We start from the raw sequence: 12,881 nt of genomic DNA, 5'->3' as shown, positions 1-12,881 counted from the left end.
CATCAGCGACTGTGTCATGCTGAAACCACTCACACTTCAAGAAATTGAAGACTTCATCACACACTTATGGCCGGTGTGAGAGGAGATGACTAGCAGGCGGTCCTGACAGCTCCATGCATATAATGGAGAGCGATCAGGGTCATGGGGCAGCGACAGCTAACAATTGTGGTGGAAAAAAATATAATAATAATCCATCCATCCATCCATTTTTCCACCGCTTATCCGGGGTCGGGTCACGGGGGCAGCAGCTTTAGGAGGGAAGCCCAGACTTCCCTCTCCCCAGCCACTTCTTCGAGCTCTTCCTGGCGGATCCCGAGGCATTCCCAGGCCAGCTGGGTGACATAGTCTCTCCAGCGTGTCCTGGGTCGTCCCCGGGGTCTCCTGCCAGTGGGACATGCCCGGAACACCTCACCAGGGAGGCGTCCAGGAGGCATCCTAATTAGATGCCCGAGCCACCTCATCTGGCTCCTCTCGATGTGGAGGAGAAGCGGCTCTACTCTGAGCCCCTCCCGGATGACCGAGCTTCTCACCTTATCTCTAAGGGAGAGCCCGGACACCCTGCGGAGAAAACTCATTTCGGCCGCTTGTATCCGGGATCTCGTCCTTTCGGTCACGACCCATAGCTCGTGACCATAGATGAGGGTTGGGATGTAGATCGACTGGTAAATTGAGATATATTGATACATATCTATTGAATAATAATTTGAAGGCTAATTCCCACTGATAAATTTACATTCTATATTTATTTTACTGTATGTTCGTTAATTGGGCAAAGTTTGAGGGTGCAGACAAATTATCGATCAGGCAGTTTTTGTGTCACGCAACAAGCTCAAGCTCCTTTCCGCTTTTGAAAATGTGTACAGCTTTTTTTTTCAGCTTTATTTAAATATATATTGGTGGATAAACACTTTGTGGCCTTGAACAACTCTTAGAAGCTATCACAAAAAGCGTATCCATTTTCATTTGTGTTGACAAGTTTCTTCAGGATGTGAAATTCAGTGCTGACAGCACAACACACATCCTTAATTCTTTGAATAAGAACAAAGTCCAGGAAAGGTGTAAATTATAAATCTCGCTCTGTGTGCTGTCTTGATTGACAGAGAAAGCGAAAGGAAACCTGGAGGTTGTGTGTGTGTGTGTGTGTGTGTGTGTGTGTGTGTGTGTGAGTGAAAATAAAGTCTGGAAGAACAAAAATAAATAATTCAAGTGAAACCTTGATGCAACTTATTTGGACCCTAAAAAAGTAGAATGTTCCCACCTCACCATAAACATTGTGTTCAAAGTGATATGAACTCTGTCTGACTTTTTCACCTGCTCTCTACTTCCTCACTCTGTGGTAAACAAACGGAAATGTGTCAAGAGCAAAGACGAAAACATAACTGTGGAAATGCGCCCCTGCATTTGGGACGATGCAACCTCTAAATACTGAGGTACAACTCAATTCAACCCCAATATAACCTAAAAAAACTTGCCGAAGGAGCTAAGCACTGCCCCTTTGGCAGGGCAACTGTGCACAACCACCAAGCCGGTAAGTCATTGCCAGCTGGAGTGATGAGACACATTTGAATCTTGGATGTTCGAACATTTTACTTGGTCATGTTTTAGTCATGACCAGGTACAGAACATTTTTCTGAGAAAGCCTTCAATGGTTTTTTTTAGCATAAGGCTGTTTGAGAGTTTTAAGAACACATACAAACAAGCACAAACATGGCTACATGGTTGGCCCTTAATGAACAATTACAGATAAGATGGGGTTTTAATGCAGATGTAGCCAAGCTCGGGTAATATGATGCCTTCTTGCCGATAATGCCCTCTCTATGCATGTGTATGCACAAAATATGTGCGTGGTCAGAAACAGACACCAAGGCCACTAGAAAGTCAGTTATGGCTAAGAATGAAAACAATAAAATAGCAAATTCGCACATCTCTGAATTTTGATCATTACAGCAAATAATTCAACGGATATAATAAGTGAACCCTGAATAATTCATAAATGATTTGTTTACTGTTGTAATTTCTAGACGGAAATAGTATGATATTCAAAAGGATGTACTGATGACATAAAATGATGTTAAATCTCTGAGAACAGTAGCAGTAACAAAAACAAAACCTCCACTTTGAGGGACACAGAGAGAAAGCAATGGAAATTGAGCAGAAGCGATAAATGGGGAAGTCAACTCAAGCATTTTCTTTACAATGTGTTGTATGCTGCCCCACTAGCCTAAACATGGTGTTCTGATTCATGTTGCATTTTTGTGATATGAACTAACCAGCAACATTTCTCAATGCACGCATTTTGTCACTTGCTGTCGACTCAAAAAGATCATCACAGCCCTGCAGGTAGCATCCAATTACCACTCTGCTTGCGAATGTCACATGACCAAACTCAGAAAACAGGTGAGCCGTGACTTTTTGACTTTGTCAGTAACTTCTATTAAAACAAAACAAAATAAAAATGTTACCAATTATAAAATGCTCTGGTGAAAATTATGACCTTTGTGTTGTTAGGGTCAGTTGTGACCCGGTTTAGTTGTAGCATTGCACACCAGGGTGAGTGTTTGCGAAGGTAGCACATGCGCGTTCACGTCAAGGTTCGTCAGTGTTCAAGGTCGTGAATCGTTCTCCAGACATTCGCCAACAGTTTTAATGTTTTTTTTCTTGTCACAAGTACAGGCGACAAGAAATGTACAGGCAAACGTCCGGCGAACATTTGCAACCTTGAACGAACGCTGACGAGAACGAAAAAAACGTATGCCTTTCGTGGAATACGACCTTGAGTACCCATTGGTGAGTATTTCAATGCTAACGATGATAATTTGCATGATCGTCAGGGTGTCCCAACAACTGGTTCTGGACCACTGAGTGGGTGACTTGCAGAGTACCCATCCCCAGTTTACAGCAAAAACAAAAAGGGCATGCTGTCAAAAGAAAGGCCCAAGGGGCCACAACAAAACATTAAAAACAATCTTTTCATGGACAGGGAAAACTAAAAAGGTAACCAAGAGGTAAGAAACAAATTGTAAGATAAATAAGAATGTTTCAGGTGTTTTATGGCTCATTTAAGATATGAGTCAAATCCGGGCCATTAATATCAGCGATAGTAACAGAAAGCGAACACAAGGACAAGGTAATTTATATTCCACAATCGTGGTATTAATCAGAATGCCGCATTTATACTAGTGTGGCCGCATATACCATATTGTAAAGAATTTTGGGGGGTTAACTTCCCCTTTAAGCTTGGTAGCTCACTAGAGTACTGTAACTTGAAGTAATGGAGACAGCTATTATAATGAGATCTGGGGTGAGCCGTGGAATTCTATAGCTAAACTGAGGTCCATAGCTTTAGAATTAAAGTATTGTGACTGGGATGTGGAAAGAACAGTTGTCGAGTTATTAAACGCGTGTTTTAGAATACCAGTGAATCATTAATTTGTGCTGCAGATGCATGATGAAAAGAGACTACAACCACATTTATAATACCCAGAGAATGACAAATAGGACCTCGCAGTTGCAGCAGCGGACAAACAGTGAAGCGAGTGCTCAATGATGAAGACAGACTTTTGGTTATAGTCTGCCCTCTACAGGACACCGAAATAATGCAAATAATGCATAATGTCACGTTTAACTGAAGCCTCTTAAGTCGAAGTCTCTTTTTAAAATAATTTTTTTTTCTTTTTTTAAACAGAATCATCACTGACGCAGTGTCAGAGCCTTATCCGACCATGGTTGCTCACAGTCCCCATTCTCAATCATTTCTATACTACAAATATTTTTCTCATCAGATAACTTTCACACAGTGATTATTAAAAAAAATCAAAACACCCCGTCAAAACATTCACATATTCAGTTTTTTTTTTTTTTTTTGCGTGATCAGAATCAATTATTGGTATGTGCTCAATTAGTACAATTTTGCATGAATGAAACATTTTTCCACCTTAACCACAGACGACTTGTAGATTTTTTTGCCCCCACAATGAAGCATTTCAACTGTATTTTACGGATATTCTTCATAGATGGCGCCACCACATTTTATTGGCGTGTGCAGACATCTTGTAAATGGTATCCCTGGTATGAATGAGCCAGCAATTCGGTGGATGAATTTGAATTGACTCAGCCCCACAGGACATTCAATTAAATTTGAATTACAGGACGTGGAAAAGAATTTGATGCAATTCAGAGAAACTCATTTACATCATATATCAACTGTGCTCCAAACAAAATGTCCAAAATAAAGATATTCTTTCTTAAGTTTTCACTATACTTACAATAATATTTGCATAATATTCCTGTGCATAGCTTATACAGTAATACTGTAGAATCATTGTTCAATACACTTAAATTTGAATCAAGAATTTCTTTGAATATCAATTCTACTTGAGGCAATTCGAATTTCAATTTGAATTCCACTTCCTGTTTTACCACCTCAAGTCAAATTTAAACTCAATTTTGAATTTCGTACAGCCCTGGAATGAGCACCTACATTGCACAATAATTAGAGTAGATGCCGCCTGTGAATGTGTTTGCAAATTGGTTCAGATGACATGAAATATACAAAGTAGCAGTTGCAAATAATGTATGGAAGCTGAGCAAAACAAAACAAAAAACTAAAACAACCCCCCCCCCCCACACACACACACACACACTTTTAAGTATGTTTATGTCTCACTTACGGATCTTTGGTCTTCATTTTGGATTATTTTATCATTAGAGTCATCCATGCCCAAAGATGTACACTCTGTCTGCAAAAGGAATACACAGCAAACATGCAAAAGTCTGCATTCAAGCCATGCACTACCTGGCGAAGATATTGCAGCAAGTATACATTTTAAAAAGTAAAACAAATTGTAAAACATGACAATCTTGCAGCACTCAATGTTTACCAATGAATTACAATGTTCAGTCTCACCTTGGATTTCCTCTTTCCAAACTGGAAAAAACCCAAAAGGCCTTTCTTCGACCCCCTGTCCAAACTGTTAGTGCCAGAGCAGATGGTATCTGGGAAAATAAACACACCATAACATCATCATCAAATATCAGATGACACTATGGTGCCCCAGAACAGCCTTAAGACGGATAAAGGGTTAAAAAAAAACTAATTGAAAAAAAAAATGAAACTCAGTTCATCAATTTATATGAAAACAGGTGCCATTAGTCTGAAAAAATGATCCCACAATTTCAAATGAAATGACTGAAAACTAACTTACAAGCATAGCTACAGTGCAGCATTATCATCAACAGAGGGTGCTACAGGTTTATTATTTCGACTGGTTTCTAAGCACGCAAACCTCTAAAAAAAGCAAGATGACTGACTACACTTTGTACCAATATATATATTCTTCCCAGAGTGAGATGTCAACGATAAGAAATAATTTGTAATTGAAAGCCAGTGATAATGGAAAGCAACATTCTCTACACCACCAGTGATTCCCAACTAGGGTACCATGGCACAAGGGATCATCAGGGTTTCCATGGGAAATTATCCAATTTCACTTCATTCGTGCATAAATTATTTACTAATTACAAATACTGTATCTTTGTTCATCCATCTACATGAGCAATGCATAGTGACAGGCAAAATAATAAATGCTCTTCCATTATATGGCAAATGGTACAACGATCCGAATTTCCAGCTATTGCCATTCATACAACACAATCATGCATGTTTGTTTTAAGGTTTGACATGAGATTAGTCAAGAGTAAAACGGGTGCCTTGGTTCAAATAAAGTTGGGAAACACTGCTTTACAGTCTACACAAAAGAACACAGCCAGGTTGACGAGCAAGCAGCATTTTGTTAGGATGGATTAATAGCCAGTTCCAGTTGACTAATACCTGAAGAGTTTAACGATGGAGTAGAAGCCATTTTAGGCTGCAGAACTAGGAAAAAGAAATGAACAAATACAATTAACTATATTCAGCTTTTGTGGTGAATTCGCACAGCTATCTAGTTATTGCCTGTGACTCATTAAACAGTTATCTTCATTTAGGCTCTCCTGGGATGTTTGCGAACCGCACAAAACAGGATATTTCTCAGAAAAGTGGGCCTTTCAATATGTTTTTGTTTTTTGTTTTTTTTTTAAAAAGAAAGCATAAAAATAAATTCCCCCCAAAAACCGACAAGAGGACAGATAAAAGTGATCAACTTTGGTATTTGTACAGTTGACAATTATTTCCAGAATCACTTAAATATGGAGTTTGCTTTGGCATGAGCCAAGGACCCATTTGACTAAATGATAATTGGGGTCCAGATCTGGATACATATTGTGCTGATGCAACTGACAAATGTCTGCATGTTCAATCTTGGTTTAAATAAATAAATAAAGATTCAAATAGGTCAGAAACAAACAAAAGAAATGGTCAGGGTTGTCAAGATTTACCTAGACTCTGAATATGAACATAGAGCTCCTTAATTCCCAGCTGTGTTAAAGACTGATCCAGCGGTAACTTTTGGCGACTGATGCTGTCCTTCAGGAACTGGACACATGTAGGGTCAAACTCGCACTTTTCACAGATGACCGGTATCAGGGCCTGGAGTGGTACCAATGGGTTGACGCGTACCACTGCCTTCTGGCTGCCATGATAGTTCACCATCAAACGCACTGTTTTCTGATGTAGAAAGAAGAGAGTATGTAAAAAATTATACATTGAATTTGAACACAAAGAAGTCAGGATTTATTGGGGTTGATAGTCATTAATTTTATACACATATATATATTTTTTAATGCACAATCTACTTGCAGTGGCTATCCCGCAACAATCATCAGAGAATGAAAAATGTGCCAATGCTTGATGAATTATTCTATTTTTATAACCAGTATGACATACATATATTTGTTTGAAATAAATTTACTATACATACATACACATGTATGAAAGAAAATTATGATCGGGCAGCGAGTCTGGTGCAGTAACTGCATGATACGCTGTACAAAGTAGATCTACATTATTTGTCGGTTGAGGCTTCTGCAACCATCAACTAAGTGCTGTTTCATTTTAGAGATCTTAATGGATTTCAATAATTATCTTGTGCAAAGTCAAATGTGATCATTCACTCAAGGCAGTCAGATTAGCAATACAGTACCAATGTATATTCAAATATTGCACCATGAATTACTGGTCATTATGACAGCAAAGAGGAGACTGAGGTAGTGTCAGTCTCTGGCTTTAAACCAATAGAGGTTCCCATGGGAGTGAGAACAACTGAGTCTTGAGAGGGGTAGAGAAATAATGCATGGTAATCAAAGACAGAGCACTCATAAAATATTCAAACTGTGGGTAAAGAGGCATTGTGAAAAAAGGGGGGGAGGGGAGGGGGAGCGAAAGACAGAGACAGAGAGATTAGCTGAGAAGTATGTAATAACACAAACACAAAAAAACGAATGAAATTAAAAAAACACCCTGCAACAACAATCTATCTTACCATGGAGCCTTACAGGACTTGCTTTCTGCCAGTGATCAGAAGCAAAAGGTGGATTTGGGGGAGATTAACAGAGGGCTTTAACACCACGAGCCACAGGTGGTAAAAGCAAGAAAGTTCATTTTCTCAACTAATTGTGTTGTACAATTACTATAATCATATTTATAAAGAGCCAGATGAAAACTTGAACATATAAAAATAAAAGTTAGTCCATTGAAAACAGCAAAAGACAAAGAAATTATAGCTTTGCACATGAGACATCACCCCACATTTGGAATTCAACAATTTTCTTGACTAATTCACCTCAGGGACTTTCGGTGCCAGTCTGCGCACCACTTTCTCTTCGCAGGCTTTCTCCTTGATGAGGACACCGGCCACATTGAGGGAGCCCAGCAGCAGGTTGGGCTTGAATGCCAAGGAGTGGCCTTCAGGCGACAGTAGTTCCAGGGTGTGCAGTGCTGGATTAAGATGGTAGCGGCTACACAGGTCAACCAGCAAGTCCATCAGCGGTTTACTGAGGGAGGTGAAACAAGAGTGAAGGAAGGGAGGGGAGGAAATGTTAAAAGTGAAAGAGAGGGAAGAAGAGGGTGGTGAGAAGGAATGGAGGGAGGTAGGAAGGACCACGGAAGAAATGATGAGAGAAGATTGGATTACGAAAGCCGTCTATCTTTAGTACTAGTATATAGCAATTCCTTGAAACAAAACAGACACTTTCACCCGAGTGTATGATTTTCAGTAACAGTGCATGTCCTTTCAATCGTAAGAACCTGGATTTGTTAGTTTCTGTTGCATCCAAGCAGGAGCGTAGGCACACATTTTTCAGTGTGTGTTTCCATCGTTCTTTATCAAACCATCCACAGTCAATGTTTCAGGAAATAAAATTCATATATATCCAGAATAAGCTCATCACACTCATAATGAAGCAGAACAAATTCTTCACTATTCGAAATGTTTTTTTTTCCCCTTTGGTTTGTCCCTGCTTGTATTATTAGTGTGTGTGTGTGTGTGTGTGTGTGTGTGTGTGTGTGTGTGTGTGTGTGTGTGTGTGTGTGTGTGTGTGTGTGTGTGTGTGTGTGTGCGTGTGTGCGTGTGTGTGTGTGCGGTTGGGAAAAGTGTATTTTATTTCATCAAACCATGACTGTGGATGGTACAATGGCTTCTAGGCCAAGAAGTTTGCTTGCTATAGTGTGAAAGTAATTAATTTGATTGAAGTTGACTGTAAGAATGTAATGTTCTTTACTTAAACAGATACATAGCTTGCATTCATGTGAATGCAAATATGCAGTAAATATGAACAGAAAAAGTTGTGACGGAGTATCAAGGAATCTAAGAGTACTGCATTCATGTGAAAATCCCAGACACTAACATTTTCCCCGACACCTAGGGCCTCAGACTGACAAGGGGTCGATGGCCATGTCCACCCCATTGCTCTGCCCATGCATACAAGCAAATCTACATCTTGATTGCATGATTCACCTTGAATATCTGTTTTGGAACCTTATAAGCAAAAGGAGATACACCCTTTGTTAGCTACTGTCACTCCTAACTTGAGAGCTTCTGCTTCAAAAATACTATACAGTACCCTTAAAGGAGACAAGAATTATTGTGGATTTTTTTTTCTTCATAATTTAAAACAGTTCCCAGATGTCTTGACATGCCTGTGACAAGATTTTGTCAAAACACCCTATGGATCAAGAATTATAAAACCCTCTCTATTTTTTATCGTGGTGAAATTCGCTCTTTTGAGGGAGACAGCCTCGCTCTCTATACGAGATAAGAGCCTTGACACATGGGACCATATATTATTCAGTATACATTGTGCCATTTGAGGTTTTTTTTTTTTTTGCACATGTCACTTGACGTTGTACGCATACGCGCCACATCACAGATGTGTTGTGTTCACAATAGAAGTCGCATGTGTTTTTGTAATCTGAACGAGTACATAAAAAAAATCAGGATTCAACAAAAAGTACAAACTGGGCAAAACATCCTGCAATGCAGTGTGAATGTAGCCTTATTAGCATCTTGGCAAGATGAAACCACTGATCAGATGTTAGAAGTGTCACAAGAGCAGTCACCGTTGACTTGGTATATTTGTTCACCCAAAAAGCTATTTTTCCTCAGATTATGTGAGAAGCGGCTAAAGTTTGTCAAATTTAGCAATGTTCTACTGCTGATTACGAAAGAACCGAAAAAGAAGGTCAAACTTTTTTCCTGATGAAAAAAAGCAACTCGTCTTTCATTTGGTCGATTCATTGTATACATCTTAAATAAGCAGTTCAAATGCTATAAAATGGCTGGCACTCTAGGGGTTGTCTTTTCTGAAAATGGCTGGCATTGAATGAGTTAATCGTGTTCCAAATGCATTGTAGCAGATCGCTGGCGCACCCACGATGCAGTGGGGACCAACGTCACTGCTCTATACCGCAGTGTTGTACAGCTCGGTAAGTCAGCCTTTTATAATGTGGGATTTTGAATTGCATGGAGGACAGACACACGGTAGTTTCATCAAAATCTTTCAGTGAACTGATTTTTCTTTTTTTTGCAACGATAAATGTCTTGTAAATTTGACACACCAAATAGAAGAGTGCGTTGAACAACTATGCATAATTTGAATTAAAAAAAAAATCTAAGTCTATAAAATCAGGCTACAAAATTGTGTAAAAATCAAGCCATTGCCTCCATTCTCAGACGCTGTGGGCATGTCCACTGAATATGCTGACAATACGTCCGCTAAAACGTTAATTGTCAGTTAAATCCCACTACTGCAATTAGCATTGTATCCAATGTAAAAATCTAATTAGGAGGTTCACCTTCAAATCTGATTAATGTGGACAATAATCATAACATTGGAACATGGCAACTTTCACTTAAAGACAGAGGTGGACATTAACACCTGTCTGTCGGTACCGACGGAAGGTGCATCAATCTGTCACTGATGGACTCCCATTTTCGCTGACGGACTGATGACTATGACTTCAAAACACTGTCGGAATAAGCACAGAGGGAACAGATTTTCAGCCGTCCCTCGGACCACCACAAACCAGAAAAAAAAAGAAAAGGGGCATTTTGGTGACAAGCAGCAGTAGGAAGATCAGTCAAAGGATAAGAATTTCTATTTTTTTGTGTGAAAGTGGTCCAAACTGTTTCTATATGAATACAAATGTGTGCTGTTACCCTTTTAAACAGTTTTATACTAAAGGTCCAAAAGCAGCGGTGACGATATGTACATCAGTGATGAATGAAGCATGTTAAAATTAACGAAGATAGAATGACCAAATGAGCCGGCTCGAAATGACGACAGTCTTTCGGGGTCTGTCCGCCGTTGATGAATGACGTAAGTTCACTGATGCGCCCAGCACTGCTTATTGGTGAGGACATAATGTGAGTTCCAAGTCCCAATCGCCAAACTACGTCACTAGGCAGCTAAAGTTCACGTAAAATGGACCCATGCCGAACAACACTTTAATGCTATATCTCCACAATTCAGTCTTACATTACACTGAGTCTTTGCATGTTTTCAGCAATTATAAACACATCAAATATTTCACAGAGGCCGCATTTAACGCAGTCAGTGGTCAATGCAAGCCTTATTCTGTACCAGGGTAAAATCCATTATGTCCTACTGGAAAACAAATCAACCCACTCGCGGCAGAGAGGGAGTTAACAGCTCAGCTTCCATCTGTTCACTCTCAGGGACAAAGCCTCTGCTGAGACTGGGAACAGGACCTTTAAAAAGGCCCCACTGATGACCGCAAATGAAGACAACATCAAGGACAACCAGCAGCAGGAGCAAAATGATCTTAAAATAGTGCAGATTCATGTAGGTATGCAAGATTTTACAGTTTTTAATTTTAAAAAAATGATTTATACTAAACACTGTTATAATTCATGTTAAAAATAAAATAGTGTCTTTCTCACCTCCCATCTTCAGTTATATATGTCTGGTATCCCTGCGGTAGTGTCAACTCAAAATCCACAGTGGGCCTCATGATGTTCTCTTTGGATTCCATGCCCAGTGTCCCGCCCGCATCAGATACATTGTTTGCAAAAATGTGACGAGGGGCCACTGGTGGGGGTGGGGCCCGAGCCTTCATTCTCCTCCTAAGTGGCAAAGTGAATAGAATTAAAATTTCAAAGGTCATTAAAATTGTCACAATAGACATTATACAAGAATAAATAAATACATAGATAGGTAACTAATAAAAATTGTGGTGACAGTAAGTCCGATCCTTGATCCTTCTGGAACACAAAAAAAAAAAAAAAATAACAGGGAGATACCAACATCCACAACAAACTCATAAATGGCATATTTTTGCCCCGCTGCATGCTTGCAACACAATTGCTTCACTTATGTCATGTAAGATATAGGGATGGCCAATTAATCAAAAAGTAAGCATGATTTCAATATTGACTTCTTTCAATCATAAAAACATAATCGAAGAACGCTTAATGTGCCAAACCGTGTGTTAAGTTCCTACAATATGAATGCACCATGTTGGTTATGCGGCAAGCATACGATGGTGTGTGTGATTCTGCCGTTCCTGAGCTTTCTTTGGGCTGTTGACTGTAAAACTGAATGCATAACCAAACCAATGACACACATCGTATATTTAAAAAATATGTTTCATTTGAAAAACAATCCCATTGATATGCGAATGAGATTTGGAATAAACATTCAGGAATGATTGATATTCCTTCCAATAATCAGTATTTACACACAAACATTGGAGGGACACAGACAAACGTACCGAAAAAGCATGGGTCATGTTTACATGCAGTCAATTTACCCTTTTCAAAACCAGAAGATTAGCAAAATTTTGGTTGAACAAGGCCACGTAAACACCCACAAAAACCTGAATATGCTCATATTCTCTTTTTTAAAAACCTAAATAGGACCCTTGGGGTACTCCTTTTCAAACCTGAATATTTGGTCATATAAACATGCATCACATTCTCTCCATTGAAAGGAACATTAATTTGCGTTTTGCGCATACTCGATCCGCAAGGAATCTTTGTCTTTTGGGTACAGGAACAACTTGCATGTGGCGTTTAGTGCACAACCCACCAGAAATGCACAAGCAGAGATAACCAAACCTGGTGAAACTCAGACGTAGTACAGCACCACATTTTTGGGAGCGAGGAGGAAAACAACTGCTTCATTAGTGTGGTGAAAGACATGAATGTTTTTATTGACAGAAGAAAGTATCAAAATAGCGGAAGAAAGTATCAAAATAGCGATGCATAAAGTTACGTGTAACTGGATTTGTACGAATGCTAGACCATATAAAGTGCCGCTGGAAGACGCTATTCAATACTGCTGGTGGGTCAGTAAGTCAAGTCAGCTTTATTGTCACATATGCTCTATGTGGAACATACAGCACAGATGACATTTATTTCCTCTCAACCACAGTGCAACATGCAGTGCATTGAAAACACACACAGCTAAAAGTAAGGGCAGCGAAA

The 12,881-nt window shown here is 39.4% G+C and overlaps 1 protein-coding gene across 5 annotated transcripts in view; it reads right to left on the bottom strand.

Annotated features, from left to right (window-relative positions):
- cobl (cordon-bleu WH2 repeat protein) overlaps window positions 1–12,881 on the bottom strand; it is a 43,460-nt gene that overhangs the window by 22,125 nt on the left and 8,454 nt on the right. For 3 of the 5 annotated variants that reach the window (XM_019880027.1, XM_019880031.1, XM_019880028.1), the window contains 6 exons: window positions 11,337–11,519; window positions 7,719–7,929; window positions 6,376–6,604; window positions 5,831–5,875; window positions 4,907–4,995; window positions 4,671–4,739 (listed from right to left, as the gene is read on the bottom strand). In XM_019880027.1, the coding sequence (XP_019735586.1) occupies window positions 4,671–4,739; window positions 4,907–4,995; window positions 5,831–5,875; window positions 6,376–6,604; window positions 7,719–7,929; window positions 11,337–11,519 (826 nt within the window). The remainder of the gene's footprint in view (window positions 1–4,670; window positions 4,740–4,906; window positions 4,996–5,830; window positions 5,876–6,375; window positions 6,605–7,718; window positions 7,930–11,336; window positions 11,520–12,881) is intronic. The other 2 variants (XM_019880030.1, XM_019880029.1) reach the window with 2 other exon arrangements.

This window comes from Hippocampus comes, unplaced genomic scaffold (genome assembly GCF_001891065.2).
Source record: "Hippocampus comes isolate QL1 unplaced genomic scaffold, H_comes_QL1_v1.1 scaffold135, whole genome shotgun sequence".
In the NCBI taxonomy this organism is placed as follows: domain Eukaryota; kingdom Metazoa; phylum Chordata; class Actinopteri; order Syngnathiformes; family Syngnathidae; genus Hippocampus; species Hippocampus comes.
This window is presented reverse-complemented; position numbering and strand designations above follow the sequence as displayed.